The sequence below is a fragment of the Ascaphus truei genome, chromosome 14 (assembly GCF_040206685.1).
Source record: "Ascaphus truei isolate aAscTru1 chromosome 14, aAscTru1.hap1, whole genome shotgun sequence".
Taxonomy (NCBI): domain Eukaryota; kingdom Metazoa; phylum Chordata; class Amphibia; order Anura; family Ascaphidae; genus Ascaphus; species Ascaphus truei.
The window spans coordinates 16,306,189-16,328,936 of NC_134496.1; the positions used below are offsets into that span (position 1 = coordinate 16,306,189).

At 50.4% G+C, this 22,748-nt stretch overlaps 1 protein-coding gene across 5 annotated transcripts in view; it reads left to right on the forward strand.

Annotated features, from left to right (window-relative positions):
• MUS81 (MUS81 structure-specific endonuclease subunit) overlaps positions 1 to 22,748 on the forward strand; it is a 138,006-nt gene that overhangs the window by 103,809 nt on the left and 11,449 nt on the right. For all 5 annotated transcript variants that reach the window (XM_075569839.1, XM_075569838.1, XM_075569840.1 and 2 more), the window contains exons 9-14: positions 3,332 to 3,496; positions 5,361 to 5,488; positions 9,344 to 9,456; positions 19,194 to 19,310; positions 21,506 to 21,601; positions 22,610 to 22,735. In XM_075569839.1, the coding sequence (XP_075425954.1) occupies positions 3,332 to 3,496; positions 5,361 to 5,488; positions 9,344 to 9,456; positions 19,194 to 19,310; positions 21,506 to 21,601; positions 22,610 to 22,735 (745 nt within the window). The remainder of the gene's footprint in view (positions 1 to 3,331; positions 3,497 to 5,360; positions 5,489 to 9,343; positions 9,457 to 19,193; positions 19,311 to 21,505; positions 21,602 to 22,609; positions 22,736 to 22,748) is intronic.

Consider the following 22,748-nt stretch of genomic DNA (forward strand, 5'->3'; position numbering starts at 1 on the left):
CCCCATATCACCCCTCCCTATAACGCCTCCTTTTACCCCATATCACCCCTATCTATCACTCCTCCTATTACCCCATATCACCCCTCTCTATCACTCCTCCTATTACCCCATATAACTCCTATTATCCCATATCACCCCTCTCTATCACTCCTCCTATTACCCCATATCATCCCTCTCTATAACTCCTCCTATTACCCCATATCACCCCTCTCTATAACTCCTCCTATTACCCCATATCACCCCTCCCTATAACGCATCCTTTTACCCCATATCACCCCTCTCTATAACTCATCCTTTTACCCCATATCACCCCTCTATAACTCCTCCTATTACCCCATATCACCCCTCCCTATAACGCATCCTTTTACCCCATATCACCCCTCTCTATAACGCATCCTTTTACCCCATATCACCCCTCTCTATAACTCCTCCTATTACCCCATATCACCCCTCTCTATAACGCCTCCTTTTACCCCATATCACCCCTCTCTATAAAGCCTCCTTTTACCCCATATCACCCCTCTATAACTCCTCCTATTATCCCATATCACCCCTCTCTATTACTCCTCCTATTACCCCATATCACCCCTCTCTATTACTCCTCCTATTACCCCATATCACCCCTCTCTATCACTCCTCCTGTTACCCCATATCACCCCTCTCTATAACGCCTCCTTTTACCCCATATCACCCCTCTCTATAACGCCTCCTTTTACCCCATACCACCCCTCTCTATAACGCCTCCTTTTACCCCATATCACCCCTCCCTATAACGCATCCTTTTTCCCCATATCACCCCTCTCTATAACGCCTCCTTTTACCCCATATCACCCCTCCCTATAACGCCTCCTTTTACCCCATATCACCCCTCTCTATCACTCCTCCTATTACCCCATATCACCCCTCTCTATCACTCCTCCTATTACCCCATATAACTCCTATTATCCCATATCACCCCTCTCTATCACTCCTCCTATTACCCCATATCATCCCTCTCTATAACTCCTCCTATTACCCCATATCATCCCTCTCTATAACTCCTCCTATTACCCCATATCACCCCTCTCTATAACTCCTCCTATTACCCCATATCATCCCTCTCTATCACTCCTCCTATTACCCCATATCATCCCTCTCTATCACTCCTCCTATTACCCCATACCACCGCTCCCTATAACTCCTCCTGTTACCCCATATCACCCCTCTCTATAACTCCTCCTATTACCCCATATCACCCCTCTCTATAACTCCTCCTATTACCCCATATCACCCCTCTCTATAACTCCTCCTATTACCCCATATCACCCCTCTCTATAACTCATCCTTTTACCTCATATCACCCCTCTCTATAACTCCTCCTATTACCCCATATCACCCCTCTCTATAACTCCTCCTATTACCCCATATCACCCCTCTCTATAACTCATCCTTTTACCTCATATCACCCCTCTCTATAACTCCTCCTATTACCCCATATCACCCCTCTCTATAACTCCTCCTATTACCCCATATCACCCCTCTCTATAACTCCTCCTATTACCCCATATCACCCCTCTCTTTCACTCCTCCTGTTACCCCATACCACCCCTCTCTATAACGCCTCCTTTTACCCCATACCACCCCTCTCTATAACTCCTCCTATTACCCCATATCACCCCTCTCTATAACTCCTCCTATTACCCCATATCATCCCTCTCTATAACTCCTCCTATTACCCCATATCACCCCTCTCTATAACTCCTCCTATTACCCCATATCATCCCTCTCTATCACTCCTCCTATTACCCCATACCACCGCTCCCTATAACTCCTCCTGTTACCCCATATCACCCCTCTCTATAACTCCTCCTATTACCCCATATCACCCCTTTCTATAACTCCTCCTATTACCCCATATAACCCCTCTCTATCACTCCTCCTATTACCCCATATCACCCCTCTCTATAACTCCTCCTATTACCCCATATCACCCCTCTCTATAACTCATCCTTTTACCTCATATCACCCCTCTCTATAACTCCTCCTATTACCCCATATCACCCCTCTCTATAACTCCTCCTATTACCCCATATCATCCCTCTCTATAACTCCTCCTATTACCCCATATCACCCCTCTCTATAACTCCTCCTATTACCCCATATCACCCCTCTCTATAACTCCTCCTATTACCCCATATCACCCCTCTCTATAACTCCTCCTGTTACCCCATACCACCCCTCTCTATCACTCCTCCTGTTACCCCATACCACCCCTCTCTATAACGCCTCCTTTTACCCCATACCACCCCTCTCTATAACTCCTCCTATTACCCCATATCACCCCTCTCTATAACTCCTCCTATAATCCCATATCACCCCTCTCTATAACTCCTCCTATTACCCCATATCACCCCTCTCTATAACTCCTTTTATTACCCCATATCACCCCTCTCTATCACTCCTCCTGTTACCCCATACCACCCCTCTCTATAACGCCTCCTTTTACCCCATACCACCCCTCTCTATAACTCCTCCTATTATCCCATATCACCCCTCTCTATAACTCCTCCTATTATCCCATATCACCCCTCTCTATAACTCCTCCTATTACCCCATATCACCCCTCTCTATCACTCCTCCTTTTACCCCATATCACCCCTCTCTATAACTCCTCCTATTACCCCATATCACCCCTCTCTATCACTCCTCCTGTTACCCCATATCACCCCTCTCTATAACTCCTCCTATTACCCCATATCACCCCTCTCTATCACTCCTCCTTTTACCCCATATCACCCCTCTCTATAACTCCTCCTATTACCCCATATCACCCCTCTCTATAACTCCTTTTATTACCCCATATCACCCCTCTCTATCACTCCTCCTGTTACCCCATACCACCCCTCTCTATAACGCCTCCTTTTACCCCATACCACCCCTCTCTATAACTCCTCCTATTACCCCATATCACCCCTCTCAATAACTCCTCCTATTATCCCATATCACCCCTCTCTATCACTCCTCCTGTTACCCCATATCACCCCTCTCTATAACTCCTCCTATTACCCCATATCACCCCTCTCTATCACTCCTCCTATTACCCCATATCACCCCTCTCTATAACTCCTCCTATTACCCCATATCACCCCTCTCTATCACTCCTCCTATTACCCCATATCACCCCTCTCTATAACTCCTCCTATTATCCCATATCACCCCTCTCTATCACTCCTCCTATTACCCCATATCACCCCTCCCTATAACGCCTCCTTTTACCCCATACCACCCCTCTCTATAACGCCTCCTGTTACTGCACATGATGCGGGGCGTTGCACGGTTACCCCCCTCTCAGAGTGCACCCGGCAGAGGGTCTCCGATATCAGACCCTAACCCTGTCAGACACGAGGAGGGATCCGTGGCCTGCTCCGTCCAGAACTTACCACCACGTGCCCGATTTTACACTGCGCCCGGGACAGTTCAACGTTCTGCTTTGTGTGGACTTCATCGAGACCACGGGGTGAGACACGGTTTGTTTGTCTTAGCACAGAGGTTTGTAGTATGGGCTGGGGGTCTCTTACTGCTGGCTCTGCTTGCTGTGGGCTGGGGGTCTCTTACTGCCGGCTCTGCTTGCTGTGGGCTGGGGGTCTCTTACTGCCGGCTCTGCTTGCTGTGGGCTGGGGGTCTCTTACTGCCGGCTCTGCTTGCTACGGGCTGGGGGTCTCTTACTGCCGGCTCTGCTTGCTGTGGGCTGGGGGTCTCTTACTGCCGGCTCTGCTTGCTGTGGGCTGGGGGTCTCTTACTGCCGTCTCTGCTTGCTGTGGGCTGGGGGTCTCTTACTGCCGGCTCTGCTTGCTGTGGGCTGGGGGTCTCTTACTGCCGGCTCTGCTTGCTTCGGGCTGGGGGTCTCTTACTGCCGTCTCTGTTTGCTGTGGGCTGGGGGTCTCTTACTGCCGGCTCTGCTTGCTGTGGGCTGGGGGTCTCTTACTGCCGGCTCTGCTTGCTGTGGGCTGGGGGTCTCTTACTGCCGGCTCTGCTTGCTTCGGGCTGGGGGTCTCTTACTGCCGGCTCTGCTTGCTACGGGCTGGGGGTCTCTTACTGCCGGCTCTGCTTGCTACGGGCTGGGGGTCTCTTACTGCCAGCTCTGCTTGCTACGGGCTGGGGGTCTCTTACTGCCGGCTCTGCTTGCTACGGGCTGGGGGTCTCTTACTGCCGGCTCTGCTTGCTGTGGGCTGGGGGTCTCTTACTGCCGTCTCTGCTTGCTGTGGGCTGGGGGTCTCTTACTGCCGGCTCTGCTTGCTGCGGGCTGGGGGTCTCTTACTGCCGTCTCTGCTTGCTGTGGGCTGGGGGTCTCTTACTGCCGTTTCTGCTTGCTGTGGGCTGGGGGTCTCTTACTGCCGGCTCTGCTTGCTGTGGGCTGGGGGTCTCTTACTGCCGGCTCTGCTTGCTGTGGGCTGGGGGTCTCTTACTGCCGGCTCTGCTTGCTACGGGCTGGGGGTCTCTTACTGCCGTCTCTGCTTGCTACGGGCTGGGGGTCTCTTCCTGCCGTCTCTGCTTGCTACGGGCTGGGGGTCTCTTACTGCCGGCTCTGCTTGCTACGGGCTGGGGGTCTCTTACTGCCGGCTCTGCTTGCTGTGGGCTGGGGGTCTCTTACTGCCGTCTCTGCTTGCTACGGGCTGGGGGTCTCTTACTGCCGGCTCTGCTTGCTACGGGCTGGGGGTCTCTTACTGCTGGCTCTGCTTGCTACGGGCTGGGGGTCTCTTACTGCCGGCTCTGCTTGCTATGGGCTGGGGGTCTCTTACTGCCGGCTCTGCTTGCTATGGGCTGGGGGTCTCTTACTGCCGGCTCTGCTTGCTATGGGCTGGGGGTCTCTTACTGCCGGCTCTGCTTGCTGTGGGCTGGGGGTCTCTTACTGCCGGCTCTGCTTGCTGTGGGCTGGGGGTCTCTTACTGCCGGCTCTGCTTGCTGTGGGCTGGGGGTCTCTTACTGCCGGCTCTGCTTGCTACGGGCTGGGGGTCTCTTACTGCCGTCTCTGCTTGCTGTGGGCTGGGGGTCTCTTACTGCCAGTTCTGCTTGCTGTGGGCTGGGGGTCTCTTACTGCCGGCTCTGCTTGCTACGGGCTGGGGGTCTCTTACTGCCGTCTCTGCTTGCTGTGGGCTGGGGGTCTCTTACTGCCGTGTCTGCTTGCTGTGGGCTGGGGGTCTCTTACTGCCGGCTCTGCTTGCTGTGGGCTGGGGGTCTCTTACTGCCGTGTCTGCTTGCTACGGGCTGGGGGTCTCTTACTGCCGTCTCTGCTTGCTACGGGCTGCCGGACTGATAAAGAAAGAAAAGAGCAGCTTGTTAAGTGCCAGGCCACTCACTGGGTTTCCAATCCCCTTTTACAGGGGCTCTGCACACAGGAAGCAGGAGCTGGTATCCGAGCTGAAGAGAAACGGAGTGAGCTTCGATGTGCGCAAGCTTCACGTCGGAGACTTCCTGTGGGTAGCGCAGGAGAAGGTCCAACCTGTGCCGGGTACGTAGTGCGCTGCTGCCGTCCTCTGTGACCCGAAGCACAGCCCATTCTGCTCAAAGTGTACTAATGGCAGTGAATCTTCTTCACGTAACACAGGGGATCTTCACGTAACATGGGATCTTCTTCATGTAACACAGGGGATCTTCTTCACGTAACACAGGGGATCTTCTTCACGTAACACAGGGGATCTTCTTCACGTAACACAGGGGATCTTCTTCACGTAACACGGGGATCTTCATGTAACATGGGATCTTCTTCACGCAACACAGGGGGATCTTCACGTAACACGGGATCTTCACGTAACGGGATCTTCTTCACGTAACACGGGATCTTCTTCACGTAACACAGGGGATCTTCTTCACGTAACACAGGGGATCTTCTTCACGTAACACAGGGGATCTTCTTCACGTAACACAGGGGATCTTCTTCACGTAACACAGGGGATCTTCACATAACACAGGGGATCTTCTTCACGTAACACAGGGGATCTTCACATAACACAGGGGGATCTTCTTCACGTAACACAGGGGATCTTCACATAACACAGGGGATCTTCTTCACGTAACACAGGGGATCTTCTTCACGTAACACGGGGATCTTCACGTAACACAGGGGATCCTCTTCACGTAACACAGGGGGATCTTCACGTAACACAGGGGGATCTTCACGTAACACAGGGGGATCTTCACGTAACACAGGGGGATCTTCACGTAAAACAGGGAGATCTTCTTCACATAACACGGGAAAAGGTGGAATCCATACGGCAGAACATCCCCTCTGTTTCTTCCTCCCATCCTACACCTCTTCCTAACTCTCCTCCTGCCTTCCTTGACTCTTTTTCCACTGTCTCAGAGGAGGATGTGTCGCTGTTGATCGCCTCTTCTCCCTCTACCACTTGCCCTCTTGACCCCATTCCCTCCCATCTCCTAAAACCTCTTGCTCCTACTATAATCCCTACGCTCACACACATTTTTAACTCTTCCCTCTGCTCTGGAACCTTTCCATCCTCCTTCAAACATGCAACAGTCATACCATTACTCAAAAACAGCAAGCTTGACCCTACCTGTCTTTCTAACTATCGGCCTGTCTCCCTCCTGCCTTTTGCCTCTAAACTCCTTGAACGTCTTGTATTCTCTCGCTTGCTCCATTTTCTCAACACCTATTCTCTCCTAGACCCTCTACAATCTGGCTTCCGCACTGCTCACTCCACGGAAACAGCCCTCACTAAAATAACTGACGACCTCCATGCTGCCAAAGACAGAGGTCATTACACTCTGCTCATATTACTCGACCTCTGCAGCATTTGACACCGTGGACCACCCTCTTCTCCTTCACATTCTCCATACTCTTGGTATTCGGAACAAAGCTCTATCCTGGATCTCATCCTACCTCTCCCATCGTACTTTCAGTGTCTCTTCTGCTAACACCTCCTCCTCTATTGATCTCTCTCTGGGGGTACCCCAGGGCTCTGTCCTGGGACCTCTTCTCTTTTCTCTGTATACACTCTCTCTAGGTGACCTAATAACATCTTTTGGGTTTAATTATCACCTCTATGCTGACGACACACAAATATACTTTTCAACACCCGACCTTACACCTGCTGTACAAACCAAAGTTTCTGAATGTCTCTCTGCTATATCATCCTGGATGACCCTCCGCCGCCTTAAACTCAACATGGCTAAAACAGAGCTCCTCATACTTCCTCCCAAACCTGGCCCTACTACCTCCTTCCACATTACTGTTGGAACTACGATCATTCACCCAGTAGCCCAAACACGCTGCCTAGGGGTCACACTCGACTCCTCTCTCACATTCGCCCCTCACATTCAAAACATTTCTAAAACCTGTCGCTTTTTCCTCCGCAATATAACAAAGATACGCCCTTTTCTCTGTTGCTCGACTGCTAAAACTCTGACTCAGGCCCTCATTCTCTCCCGTCTTGATTACTGTAACCTCCTGCTGTCCGGCCTTCCTGCCTCTCACCTGTCTCCCCTACAATCTATCCTAAACGCTGCTGCCAGAATCACTCTACTCTTTCCTAGATCTGTCTCAGCATCTCCCCTCATGAAATCCCTCTCCTGGCGTCCGATCAAATCCCGCATCTCACACTCCATTCTTCTCCTCACGTTTAAAGCTTTACACTCTTCTGCCCCTCCTTACATCTCAGCCCTAATTTCTCGCTATGCACCACCCCGACTCTTGCGTTCTTCTCAAGGATGTCTTCTCTCTACCCCCTTTGTAACTGAAGCCCTCTCCCGCCTTAAACCTTTCTCACTGACTGCCCCACACCTCTGGAAAGCCCTTCCCCTCAATACCCGACTAGCACCCTCTCTATCCACCTTTAAGACCCACCTTAAGACACACTTGCTTAAAGAAACATATGAATAGCACTGTGGCTATTCTGAACACATGATACATAAAGCTTGGCCCCCTGCAGACGCACTTACCAGAACTCCCTCCTACTGTCTCTGTACGTTCTCCCTACCTACCAATTAGACTGTAAGCTCCTCGGGGCAGGGACTCCTCTTCCGAAATGTTACTTTTATGTCTAAAGCACTTATTCCCATGATCTGTTATTTATATTATCTGTTATTTATTTGATTACCACATGTATTACTACTGTAAAGCGCTATGTACACTAATGGCGCTATATAAATAAAGACATACAATACAATACAGGGGGATCTTCACGTAACACGGGGGATCTTCTTCACGTAACACGGGGGATCTTCTTCACGTAACACAGGGGATCTTCTTCACGTAACACAGGGGATCCTCTTCACGTAACACAGGGGATCCTCTTCACGTAACACAGGGGATCCTCTTCACGTAACACGGGGGATCTTCTTCACGTAACACAGGGGATCTTCTTCACGTAACACAGGGGATCCTCTTCACGTAACACAGGGGATCTTCTTCACGTAACACAGGGGATCTTCTTCACGTAACACGGGATCTTCTTCACGTAACACAGGGGATCCTCTTCACGTAACACAGGGCATCCTCTTCACGTAACACAGGGCATCCTCTTCACGTAACACAGGGGATCCTCTTCACGTAACACAGGGGATCTTCTTCACGCAACACAGGGGATCCTCTTCACGTAACACAGGGGATCCTCTTCACGTAACACAGGGGGATCTTCTTCACGTAACACAGGGGATCCTCTTCACGTAACACAGGGGATCCTCTTCACGTAACACAGGGGATCTTCTTCACGTAACACAGGGGATCCTCTTCACGTAACACAGGGAATCCTCTTCACGTAACACAGGGGGATCTTCTTCACGTAACACAGGGGATCTTCTGCACGTAACACGGGGGGATCTTCTTCACGTAACACGGGGGGATCTTCTTCACGTAACACGGGGGATCTTCTTCACGTAACACAGGGGGATCTTCTTCACGTAACACAGGGGATCCTCTTCACGTAACACAGGGGGATCTTCTTCACGTAACACAGGGGATCCTCTTCACGTAACACAGGGGATCCTCTTCACGTAACACAGGGGATCTTCTTCACGTAACACAGGGGATCCTCTTCACGTAACACAGGGAATCCTCTTCACGTAACACAGGGGGATCTTCTTCACGTAACACAGGGGATCTTCTGCACGTAACACGGGGGGATCTTCTTCACGTAACACGGGGGGATCTTCTTCACGTAACACGGGGGGATCTTCTTCACGTAACACGGGGGATCTTCTTCACGTAACACAGGGGATCCTCTTCACGTAACACAGGGGATCCTCTTCACGTAACACAGGGGATCCTCTTCACGTAACACAGGGGATCCTCTTCACGTAACACAGGGGATCCTCTTCACGTAACACAGGGGATCCTCTTCTCTCACAGGCCAGTTGCGAGTCCCACAAGCTCGGGAGCTGGTGTTAGATTATGTGGTGGAGCGGAAGAGAATGGACGATCTTTGCGGCAGCATTATAGATGGCCGCTTCCGGGAGCAAAAGGCAAGAATCCGACACTACTTGCACAAATACAGTGTCACAGCAGCTTGGACATTATGGTGGGCGTCCCCGCACATAACTTCCGTCTCGAACAACATTGGGGGCATCGGGTGTCCCGCAGAACTAAGGCAAATTAACTAGTGGGAAGAACATAGTAATGGCAGTGACAGGGTTAAGGGTCCGTCCTTCCTATGTGCAAAGTGTACTAATGGCAGTGACAGGGTTAAGGGTCCGTCCTTCCTATGTGCAAAGTGTACTAATGGCAGGGACAAGGTTAAGGGGTCAGCCCCTTCCTATGTGCAAAGTGTACTAATGGCAGGGACATGGTTAAGGGTCCGTCCTTCCTATGTGCAAAGTGTACTAATGGCAGTGACAGGGTTAAGGGTCCGTCCTTCCTATGTGCAAAGTGTACTAATGGCCGTGACATGGTTAAGGGTCCGTCCTTCCTATGTGCAAAGTGTACTAATGGCAGGGACATGGTTAAGGGGTCAGCCCCTTCCTATGTGCAAAGTGTACTAATGGCAGTGACATGGTTAAGGGTCCGTCCTTCCTATGTGCAAAGTGTACTAATGGCAGTGACAGGGTTAAGGGTCCGTCCCTCCTATGTGCAAAGTGTACTAATGGCAGGGACATGGTTAAGGGGTCAGTCCCTTCCTATGTGCAAAGTGTACTAATGGCAGTGACAGGGTTAAGGGTCCGTCCCTCCTATGTGCAAAGTGTACTAATGGCAGGGACATGGTTAAGGGGTCAGTCCCTTCCTATGTGCAAAGTGTACTAATGGCAGTGACATGGTTAAGGGTCCGTCCTTCCTATGTGCAAAGTGTACTAATGGCAGTGACAGGGTTAAGGGTCCGTCCCTCCTATGTGCAAAGTGTACTAATGGCAGGGACATGGTTAAGGGGTCAGCCCCTTCCTATGTGCAAAGTGTACTAATGGCAGTGACATGGTTAAGGGTCCGTCCTTCCTATGTGCAAAGTGTACTAATGGCAGTGACAGGGTTAAGGGTCCGTCCCTCCTATGTGCAAAGTGTACTAATGGCAGGGACATGGTTAAGGGGTCAGTCCCTTCCTATGTGCAAAGTGTACTAATGGCAGTGACAGGGTTAAGGGTCCGTCCCTCCTATGTGCAAAGTGTGCTAATGGCAGGGACATGGTTAAGGGGTCAGTCCCTTCCTATGTGCAAAGTGTACTAATGGCAGTGACATGGTTAAGGGTCCGTCCTTCCTATGTGCAAAGTGTACTAATGGCAGTGACAGGGTTAAGGGTCCGTCCCTCCTATGTGCAAAGTGTACTAATGGCAGGGACATGGTTAAGGGGTCAGTCCCTTCCTATGTGCAAAGTGTACTAATGGCAGTGACAGGGTTAAGGGTCCGTCCCTCCTATGTGCAAAGTGTACTAATGGCAGGGACATGGTTAAGGGGTCAGTCCCTTCCTATGTGCAAAGTGTACTAATGGCAGGGACATGGTTAAGGGTCCGTCCTTCCTATGTGCAAAGTGTACTAATGGCAGTGACATGGTTAAGGGTCCGTCCTTCCTATGTGCAAAGTGTTCTAATGGCAGGGACATGGTTAAGGGGTCAGCCCCTTCCTATGTGCAAAGTGTACTAATGGCAGGGACATGGTTAAGGGTCCGTCCTTCCTATGTGCAAAGTGTACTAATGGCAGTGACATGGTTAAGGGTCCGTCCTTCCTATGTGCAAAGTGTACTAATGGCAGGGACATGGTTAAGGGGTCAGCCCCTTCCTATGTGCAAAGTGTACTAATGGCAGTGACATGGTTAAGGGTCCGTCCTTCCTATGTGCAAAGTGTACTAATGGCAGGGACATGGTTAAGGGTCCGTCCTTCCTATGTGCAAAGTGTACTAATGGCAGTGACATGGTTAAGGGTCCGTCCTTCCTATGTGCAAAGTGTACTAATGGCAGTGACAGGGTTAAGGGTCCGTCCTTCCTATGTGCAAAGTGTACTAATGGCAGGGACATGGTTAAGGGGTCAGCCCCTTCCTATGTGCAAAGTGTTCTAATGGCAGGGACATGGTTAAGGGGTCAGCCCCTTCCTATGTGCAAAGTGTACTAATGGCAGTGACAGGGTTAAGGGGTCAGCCCCTTCCTATGTGCAAAGTGTACTAATGGCAGTGACAGGGTTAAGGGGTCAGCCCCTTCCTATGTGCAAAGTGTACTAATGGCAGTGACAGGGTTAAGGGGTCAGCCCCTTCCTATGTGCAAAGTGTTCTAATGGCAGTGACATGGTTAAGGGGTCAGTCTCTCCTAGGGGCAAAGTGTACTAATGGCAGTGACAGGGTTAAGGGGTCAGCCCCTTCCTATGTGCAAAGTGTACTAATGGCAGGGACATGGTTAAGGGTCCGTCCTTCCTATGTGCAAAGTGTACTAATGGCAGTGACATGGTTAAGGGGTCAGTCTCTCCTAGGGGCAAAGTGTACTAATGGCAGTGACAGGGTTAAGGGTCCGTCCCTCCTATGTGCAAAGTGTACTAATGGCAGGGACATGGTTAAGGGTCCGTCCTTCCTATGTGCAAAGTGTACTAATGGCAGTGACATGGTTAAGGGTCCGTCCTTCCTATGTGCAAAGTGTACTAATGGCAGGGACATGGTTAAGGGTCCGTCCTTCCTATGTGCAAAGTGTACTAATGGCAGTGACAGGGTTAAGGGTCCGTCCTTCCTATGTGCAAAGTGTACTAATGGCAGTGACAGGGTTAAGGGTCCGTCCCTCCTATGTGCAAAGTGTACTAATGGCAGGGACATGGTTAAGGGGTCAGCCCCTTCCTATGTGCAAAGTGTACTAATGGCAGGGACATGGTTAAGGGTCCGTCCTTCCTATGTGCAAAGTGTACTAATGGCAGTGACAGGGTTAAGGGTCCGTCCTTCCTATGTGCAAAGTGTACTAATGGCAGGGACATGGTTAAGGGTCCGTCCTTCCTATGTGCAAAGTGTACTAATGGCAGTGACAGGGTTAAGGGTCCGTCCTTCCTATGTGCAAAGTGTACTAATGGCAGTGACAGGGTTAAGGGTCCGTCCCTCCTATGTGCAAAGTGTACTAATGGCAGGGACATGGTTAAGGGGTCAGCCCCTTCCTATGTGCAAAGTGTACTAATGGCAGGGACATGGTTAAGGGTCCGTCCTTCCTATGTGCAAAGTGTACTAATGGCAGGGACATGGTTAAGGGTCCGTTCTTCCTATGTGCAAAGTGTACTAATGGCAGGGACATGGTTAAGGGTCCGTCCTTCCTATGTGCAAAGTGTACTAATGGCAGTGACATGGTTAAGGGTCCGTCCTTCCTATGTGCAAAGTGTACTAATGGCAGGGACATGGTTAAGGGTCCGTCCTTCCTATGTGCAAAGTGTACTAATGGCAGTGACAGGGTTAAGGGGTCAGCCCCTTCCTATGTGCAAAGTGTTCTAATGGCAGGGACATGGTTAAGGGGTCAGCCCCTTCCTATGTGCAAAGTGTACTAATGGCAGGGACATGGTTAAGGGTCCGTCCTTCCTATGTGCAAAGTGTACTAATGGCAGTGACATGGTTAAGGGGTCAGCCCCTTCCTATGTGCAAAGTGTACTAATGGCAGTGACATGGTTAAGGGGTCAGCCCCTTCCTATGTGCAAAGTGTTCTAATGGCAGTGACATGGTTAAGGGTCCGTCCTTCCTATGTGCAAAGTGTTCTAATGGCAGGGACATGGTTAAGGGTCCGTCCTTCCTATGTGCAAAGTGTACTAATGGCAGGGACATGGTTAAGTGTCCGTCCTTCCTATGTGCAAAGTGTACTAATGGCAGTGACAGGGTTAAGGGGTCAGCCCCTCCTATGTGCAAAGTGTACTAATGGCAGGGACATGGTTAAGGGGTCAGCCCCTTCCTATGTGCAAAGTGTTCTAATGGCAGGGACATGGTTAAGGGGTCAGCCCCTTCCTATGTGCAAAGTGTACTAATGGCAGTGACAGGGTTAAGGGGTCAGCCCCTTCCTATGTGCAAAGTGTACTAATGGCAGGGACATGGTTAAGGGGTCAGCCCCTTCCTATGTGCAAAGTGTACTAATGGCAGTGACATGGTTAAGGGGTCAGCCCCTTCCTATGTGCAAAGTGTACTAATGGCAGTGACATGGTTAAGGGGTCAGCCCCTTCCTATGTGCAAAGTGTTCTAATGGCAGTGACATGGTTAAGGGTCCGTCCTTCCTATGTGCAAAGTGTACTAATGGCAGGGACATGGTTAAGGGGTCAGCCCCTTCCTATGTGCAAAGTGTACTAATGGCAGGGACATGGTTAAGGGGTCAGCCCCTTCCTATGTGCAAAGTGTTCTAATGGCAGTGACATGGTTAAGGGTCCGTCCTTCCTATGTGCAAAGTGTACTAATGGCAGTGACAGGGTTAAGGGGTCAGCCCCTTCCTATGTGCAAAGTGTACTAATGGCAGTGACAGGGTTAAGGGGTCAGCCCCTTCCTATGTGCAAAGTGTACTAATGGCAGTGACATGGTTAAGGGGTCAGCCCCTTCCTATGTGCAAAGTGTTCTAATGGCAGGGACATGGTTAAGGGGTCAGCCCCTTCCTATGTGCAAAGTGTACTAATGGCAGTGACATGGTTAAGGGGTCAGCCCCTTCCTATGTGCAAAGTGTTCTAATGGCAGTGACATGGTTAAGGGTCCGTCCTTCCTATGTGCAAAGTGTTCTAATGGCAGTGACATGGTTAAGGGGTCAGCCCCTTCCTATGTGCAAAGTGTACTAATGGCAGTGACAGGGTTAAGGGGTCAGCCCCTTCCTATGTGCAAAGTGTACTAATGGCAGTGACAGGGTTAAGGGGTCAGCCCCTTCCTATGTGCAAAGTGTTCTAATGGCAGGGACATGGTTAAGGGTCCGTCCTTCCTATGTGCAAAGTGTACTAATGGCAGTGACATGGTTAAGGGTCCGTCCTTCCTATGTGCAAAGTGTACTAATGGCAGGGACATGGTTAAGGGTCCGTCCTTCCTATGTGCAAAGTGTACTAATGGCAGTGACATGGTTAAGGGTCCGTCCTTCCTATGTGCAAAGTGTACTAATGGCAGTGACATGGTTAAGGGTCCGTCCTTCCTATGTGCAAAGTGTACTAATGGCAGGGACATGGTTAAGGGGTCAGCCCCTTCCTATGTGCAAAGTGTTCTAATGGCAGGGACATGGTTAAGGGGTCAGCCCCTTCCTATGTGCAAAGTGTACTAATGGCAGTGACATGGTTAAGGGTCCGTCCTTCCTATGTGCAAAGTGTACTAATGGCAGGGACATGGTTAAGGGTCCGTCCTTCCTATGTGCAAAGTGTACTAATGGCAGGGACATGGTTAAGGGTCCGTCCTTCCTATGTGCAAAGTGTACTAATGGCAGGGACATGGTTAAGGATCCGTCCTTCCTATGTGCAAAGTGTACTAATGGCAGTGACATGGTTAAGGGTCCGTCCTTCCTATGTGCAAAGTGTACTAATGGCAGTGACATGGTTAAGGGGTCAGCCCCTTCCTATGTGCAAAGTGTACTAATGGCAGTGACATGGTTAAGGGTCCGTCCTTCCTATGTGCAAAGTGTACTAATGGCAGGGACATGGTTAAGGGTCCATCCTTCCTATGTGTAAAGTGTACTAATGGCAGGGACATGGTTAAGGGTCCGTCCTTCCTATGTGCAAAGTGTACTAATGGCAGGGACATGGTTAAGGGTCCGTCCTTCCTATGTGCAAAGTGTACTAATGGCAGGGACATGGTTAAGGGTCCGTCCTTCCTATGTGCAAAGTGTACTAATGGCAGTGACATGGTTAAGGGTCCGTCCTTCCTATATGCAAAGTGTACTAATGGCAGTGACATGGTTAAGGGGTCAGCCCCTTCCTAGGAGCACAGTAGAGGGGGTGGGTAGTAGGGTGGCTATTGGTTGCCAATGTGGCTATCTATGCCGCGTTGAGGGCATAGATAACCGTAGTGACAATCAATGGATTAAATGGCTACTATATTTTTCTTATAGTAATGTATTTTATTGCAATGGAAACAAAAAGAAAACAGCGCACAACGCCAAATAGTGAAGCAAGTAATAAAAATGTATTACAATATTAAAGGGGTATAAAATCTGCGTACATCAAATAGAAAAATCATAAGCATTTAGTGTATATCACACTTGTTTACCACTCCATGGTTGTAGACAGGGGAATCTGGTACTCAGCTTTCTCTACAGGAGCCTCTGTGGTGGTTGTGGGGCACAGGATCCCTCATACACTTTTCATCCAGCAGGATGCTGCTTTCAAGGGAGTTCCTTAACAGCAGTCTGGCTCCACTGCAGGTTCAGGCACTCAGTGGAACCGAGTCTCAAGCGGCAATATGCCTCTTCCAGGGGTTTTTTCCTTACAGTCCTTCGTTTCTCCTGTGGAGATTTCACCGTTTTATCAGCTGCTGCAATGGCAGGGCAGTTCAGAGCCGATGGAAAGGCTCAGCAAACACTTCCGCAATTGCATGCGCCTGCACAGCGTGCCACGATGCCGCTCCGTCACGTGGTGTAGCGGAGTGACGTCACAGTTCCCGTGGCAATGGTGAAGGAGCAGGAGAAGGTCCCTTAGAGTCTCTATAGCGGCGCATAAACCGCTCAGTCAGCACAATAACACCAAAAGATAATGGATTAAATGCAGATCCAGGGGATAATAAAAAACAATGTGGTGGCATAGGTTAAATACATCCAACGCGTTTCGTACACCTGAAGAAATACTTAGATGTACGAAACGCGTTGGATGTATTTAACCTATGCCACCACATTGTTTTTTATTATCCCCTGGATCTGCATTTAATCCATTATCTTTTGGTGTTATTGTGCTGACTGAGCGGTTTATGCGCCGCTATAGAGACTCTAAGGGACCTTCTCCTGCTCCTTCACCATTGCCACGGGAACTGTGACGTCACTCCGCTACACCACGTGACGGAGCGGCATCGTGGCACGCTGTGCAGGCGCATGCAATTGCGGAAGTGTTTGCTGAGCCTTTCCATCGGCTCTGAACTGCCCTGCCATTGCAGCAGCTGATAAAACGGTGAAATCTCCACAGGAGAAACGAAGGACTGTAAGGAAAAAACCCCTGGAAGAGGCATATTGCCGCTTGAGACTCGGTTCCACTGAGTGCCTGAACCTGCAGTGGAGCCAGACTGCTGTTAAGGAACTCCCTTGAAAGCAGCATCCTGCTGGATGAAAAGTGTATGAGGGATCCTGTGCCCCACAACCACCACAGAGGCTCCTGTAGAGAAAGCTGAGTACCAGATTCCCCTGTCTACAACCATGGAGTGGTAAACAAGTGTGATATACACTAAATGCTTATGATTTTTCTATTTGATGTACGCAGATTTTATACCCCTTTAATATTGTAATACATTTTTATTACTTGCTTCACTATTTGGCGTTGTGCGCTGTTTTCTTTTTGTTTCCATTTCTTAGAGTGTGTGGGGTGCTGAGCCACCCCCAATGTTTATAGCAGCAGACGCCCTTATCAACCACACGGTTATGATATAATTTATTATACAATCACTTATTCACTTGGTATTGTGGTTTATTTAGTACATTTATGGTTTAGTCACTGCACTTTATTTATTTATAAGTAGGAGTTAGATAGTAGCGCACAGTTTATTCTTGTTTTTTTACTATTTTATTGCAATGTATTGTTTATTTGAATGGGGAAAAGCGCTATTCGTATTTGGCTAATAGCACTTTTGTGTGTGTAGTGTGATCGCTGGGACACACACAGTGTGTAGTTTGGTCGCTGGGGGACACACAGTGTGTAGTTTGAGCGCTGGGGGACACACACAGTGTGTAGTTTGAGCGCTGGGACACACAGTGTGTAGTTTGAGCGCTGGGACACACACAGTGTGTAGTTTGAGCGCTGGGACACACACAGTGTGTAGTTTGAGCGCTGGGACACACACAGTGTGTAGTTTGAGCGCTGGGACACACACAGTGTGTAGTTTGAGCGCTGGGACACACAGTGTGTAGTTTGAGCGCTGGGACACACAGTGTGTAGTTTGAGCGCTGGGACACACACACAGTGTGTAGTTTGAGCGCTGGGACACACACACAGTGTGTAGTTTGAGCGCTGGGACACACACACAGTGTGTAGTTTGAGCGCTGGGACACACACAGTGTGTAGTTTGAGCGCTGGGACACACACACAGTGTGTAGTTTGAGCGCTGGGTCACACAGTGTGTAGTTTGAGCGCTGGGACACACACAGTGTGTAGTTTGAGCGCTGGGACACACACAGTGTGTAGTTTGAGCGCTGGGACACACACACAGTGTGTAGTTTGAGCGCTGGGACACACACAGTGTGTAGTTTGAGCGCTGGGACACACAGTGTGTAGTTTGAGCGCTGGGACACACAGTGTGTAGTTTGAGCGCTGGGACACACACAGTGTGTAGTTTGAGCGCTGGGACACACAGTGTGTAGTTTGAGCGCTGGGACACACACAGTGTGTAGTTTGAGCGCTGGGACACACACAGTGTGTAGTTTGAGCGCTGGGACACACAGTGTGTAGTTTGAGTGCTGGGACACACACAGTGTGTAGTTTGAGCGCTGGGACACACACAGTGTGTAGTTTGAGCGCTGGGACACACACAGTGTGTAGTTAGAGCATTGGGACACACACAGTGTGTAGTTTGAGCGCTGGGACACACACAGTGTGTAGTTTGAGCGCTGGGACACCCAGTGTGTAGTTTGAGCGCTGGGACACACAGTGTGTAGTTTGAGCGCTGGGACACACAGTGTGTAGTTTGAGCGCTGGGACACACAGTGTGTAATTTGATTGCTGGGACACACACAGTGTGTAGTTTGAGCGCTGGGACACACACAGTGTGTAGTTTGAGTGCTGGGACACACAGTGTGTAGTTTGAGCGCTGGGACACACACAGTGTGTAGTTTGAGCGCTGGGACACACAGTGTGTAGTTTGAGCGCTGGGACACACAGTGTGTAGTTTGAGCGCTGGGACACACACAGTGTGTAGTTTGAGCGCTGGGACACACAGTGTGTAGTTTGAGCGCTGGGACACACACAGTGTGTAGTTTGAGCGCTGGGACACACAGTGTGTAGTTTGAGTGCTGGGGGACACACACAGTGTGTAGTTTGAGCGCTGGGACACACAGTGTGTAGTTTGAGCGCTGGGACACACACAGTGTGTAGTTTGAGCGCTGGGACACACAGTGTGTAGTTTGAGCGCTGGGACACACACAGTGTGTAGTTTGAGCGCTGGGACACACACAGTGTGTAGTTTGAGCGCTGGGACACACAGTGTGTAGTTTGAGCGCTGGGACACACACAGTGTGTAGTTTGAGCGCTGGGACACACACAGTGTGTAGTTTGAGCGCTGGGACACACACAGGGTGTAGTTTGAGCGCTGGGACACACACACAGTGTGTAGTTTGAGCGCTGGGACACCCAGTGTGTAGTTTGAGCGCTGGGACACACAGTGTGTAGTTTGAGCGCTGGGACACACACAGTGTGTAGTTTGAGCGCTGGGACACACACAGTGTGTAGTTTGAGCGCTGGGACACACACACAGTGTGTAGTTTGAGCGCTGGGACACACACAGTGTGTAGTTTGAGCGCTGGGACACACAGTGTGTAGTTTGAGCGCTGGGACACACACACAGTGTGTAGTTTGAGCGCTGGGACACACACAGTGTGTAGTTTGAGCGCTGGGTCACACACAGTGTGTAGTTTGAGCGCTGGGACACACACAGTGTGTAGTTTGAGCGCTGGTTCTGCTCTTTCAGTTCCGCATGAAGAGATGTGGCCTCCGTCACCCGATCTACCTGGTGGAGGACCACGGCTCAGTGCAGCACCTGAGTATCCCGGAGACCACCCTACAGCAAGCTATAGTGAATACGCAGGTAATACACTCCATGCACCTCCTCCTAATACACAGATATCAGGGACACGTACCTCTCACCCCCTCCTAATACACAGATATCAGGGACACGTACCTCTCACCCCCTCCTAATACACAGATATCAGGGACACGTACCTCTCACCCCCTCCTAATACACAGATATCAGGGACACGTACCTCTCACCTCCTCCTAATACACAGATATCAGGGACACATACCTCTCACCCCCTCCTAATACACAGACATCAGGGACACGTACCTCTCACCCCCTCCTAATACACAGACATCAGGGACACATACCTCTCACCCCCTCCTAATACACACACATCAGGGACACGTACCTCTCACCCCCTCCTAATACACAGATATCAGGGACATGTACCTCTCACCCCCTCCTAATACAGAGAGATCAGGGACACATACCTTTCACACCCTCCTAATACACAGATATCAGGGACACATACCTCTCACCTCCTCCTAATAAACAGATATCAGGGACAGATACATCTTACCCCCTCCTAATACACAGAGATCAGGAACACATACATCTTACCCCCTCCTAATACACAGAGATCAGGGACACATATATCTTACCCCCTCCTAATACACAGAGATCAGGGACACATACATCTTACCCCCTCCCAATACACAGAGATCAGGGACACATACCTCTCACCCTCTCCTAATACACAGAGATCAGGGACACATACATCTTACCCCCTCCCAATACACAGAGATCAGGGACACATACATCTTACCCCCTCCTAATACACAGAGATCAGGAACACATACATCTTACCCCCTCCTAATACACAGAGATCAGGGACACATACATCTTACCCCCTCCTAATACACTGATATCAGGGACACATACATCTTACCCCCTCCTAATACACTGATATCAGGGACACATACATCTTACCCCCTCCTAATACACAGAGATCAGGGACACATACCTCTCACCCCCTCCTAATACACAGAGATTAGGGACACATACATCTTACCCCCTCCTAATACACAGATATCAGGGACACGTACCTCTCACCTCCTCCTAATACACAGATATCAGGGACACATACCTCTCACCCCCTCCTAATACACAGACATCAGGGACACGTACCTCTCACCCCCTCCTAATACACAGACATCAGGGACACGTACCTCTCACCCCCTCCTAATACACACACATCAGGGACACGTACCTCTCACCCCCTCCTAATACACAGATATCAGGGACATGTACCTCTCACCCCCTCCTAATACAGAGAGATCAGGGACACATACCTTTCACACCCTCCTAATACACAGATATCAGGGACACATACCTCTCACCTCCTCCTAATAAACAGATATCAGGGACACATACATCTTACCCCCTCCTAATACACAGAGATCAGGAACACATACATCTTACCCCCTCCTAATACACAGAGATCAGGGACACATACATCTTACCCCCTCCTAATACACAGAGATCAGGGACACATACATCTTACCCCCTCCCAATACACAGAGATCAGGGACACATACCTCTCACCCTCTCCTAATACACAGAGATCAGGGACACATACATCTTACCCCCTCCCAATACACAGAGATCAGGGACACATACATCTTACCCCCTCCTAATACACAGAGATCAGGAACACATACATCTTACCCCCTCCTAATACACAGAGATCAGGGACACATACATCTTACCCCCTCCTAATACACTGATATCAGGGACACATACATCTTACCCCCTCCTAATACACTGATATCAGGGACACATACATCTTACCCCCTCCTAATACACAGAGATCAGGGACACATACCTCTCACCCCCTCCTAATACACAGAGATTAGGGACACATACATCTTACCCCCTCCTAATACACAGAGATCAGGGACACATACATCTTACCCCCTCCCAATACACAGAGATCAGGGACACATACATCTTACCCCCTCCTAATACACAGAGATCAGGGACACATACATCTTACCCCCTCCTAATACACAGAGATCAGGGACACATACATCTTACCCCCTCCCAATACACAGAGATCAGGGACACATACATCTTACCCCCTCCCAATACACAGAGATCAGGAACACATACATCTTACCCCCTCCTAATACACAGAGATCAGGGACACATACATCTTACCCCCACACATAACCGGTTTCATTGATTTGCTTCTTGGCTCTCCAGGTGGTTGATGGATTTTTTATCAAGCGTACCAAGGATGTGCGGGAGTCTGCAGCCTACCTGACCATAATGAGCCGGTATCTGCAGGGCATGTACTCGGTAAGAGAGCCACGGGAGGGTTTCTCATGGAGGTGCCAGGCTCTGTATCCCCTGTGTCAGCCCTAGAGGTGCCAGGCTCTGTATCCCCTGTGTCAGCCCTAGAGGTGCCAGGCTCTGTATCCCCTGTGTCAGCCCTAGAGGTGCCAGGCTCTGTATCCCTGTGTCAGCCCTAGAGGTGCCAGGCTCTGTATCCCCTGTGTCAGCCCTATAGGTGCCAGGCTCTGTATCCCCTGTGTCAGCCCTAGAGGTGCCAGGCTCTGTATCTCCTGTGCCAACCCTAGAGGTGCCAGGCTCAGTATCCCAGTGCCAGGCTCTGTATCCCTGTGCCAGCCCTAGAGGTGCCAGGCTCTGTATCTCCTGTGCCAGCCCTAGAGGTGCCAGGCTCAGTATCCCAGTACCAGGCTCAGTATCCCTGTGCCAGCCCTAGAGGTACCAGGCTTTGTATCGCTCAGTATCCCTGTGCCAGCCCTAGAGGTGCCAGGCTCTGTAGCCCAGTTCCAGGCTCTGTATCCCTGTGCCAGCCCTAGAGGTGCCAGGCTCAGTATCCCTGTGCCAGCCCTAGAGGTGCCAGGCTCTGTATCCCTGTGCCAGCCCTAGAGGTGCCAGGCTCAGTATCCCTGTGCCAGCCCTAGAGGTGCCAGGCTCTGTATCGCTCAGTATCCCGGTGCCAGCCCTAGAGATGCCAGGCTCTGTATCGCTCAGTATCCCTGTGCCAGCCCTAGAGGTGCCAGGCTTTGTATCGCTCAGTATCCCTGTGCCAGCCCTAGAGGTGCCAGGCTCTGTATCGCTCAGTATCCCGGTGCCAGCCCTAGAGGTGCCAGGCTCTGTATCGCTCAGTATCCCTGTGCCAGCCCTAGAGGTGCCAGGCTCTGTATCGCTCAGTATCCCTGTGCCAGCCCTAGAGGTGCCAGGCTTTGTATCGCTCAGTATCCCTGTGCCAGCCCTAGAGGTGCCAGGCTCTGTATCTGCCCCTATTGCTGCGTGTGCTATTAATTTTCCCACTTGCAGAATAAAACCCTGCTGAGCTGCACTAAGGAGGAGGAGGAGAAATGTGAGCGCTCACTCACCCGCCAAGCGCAGAGCTGCGTCCTCATGGAGTTTAAAGAGTTCAACGAGGGCGCCATGAAAAACAAGGTCTGTCCCTGTT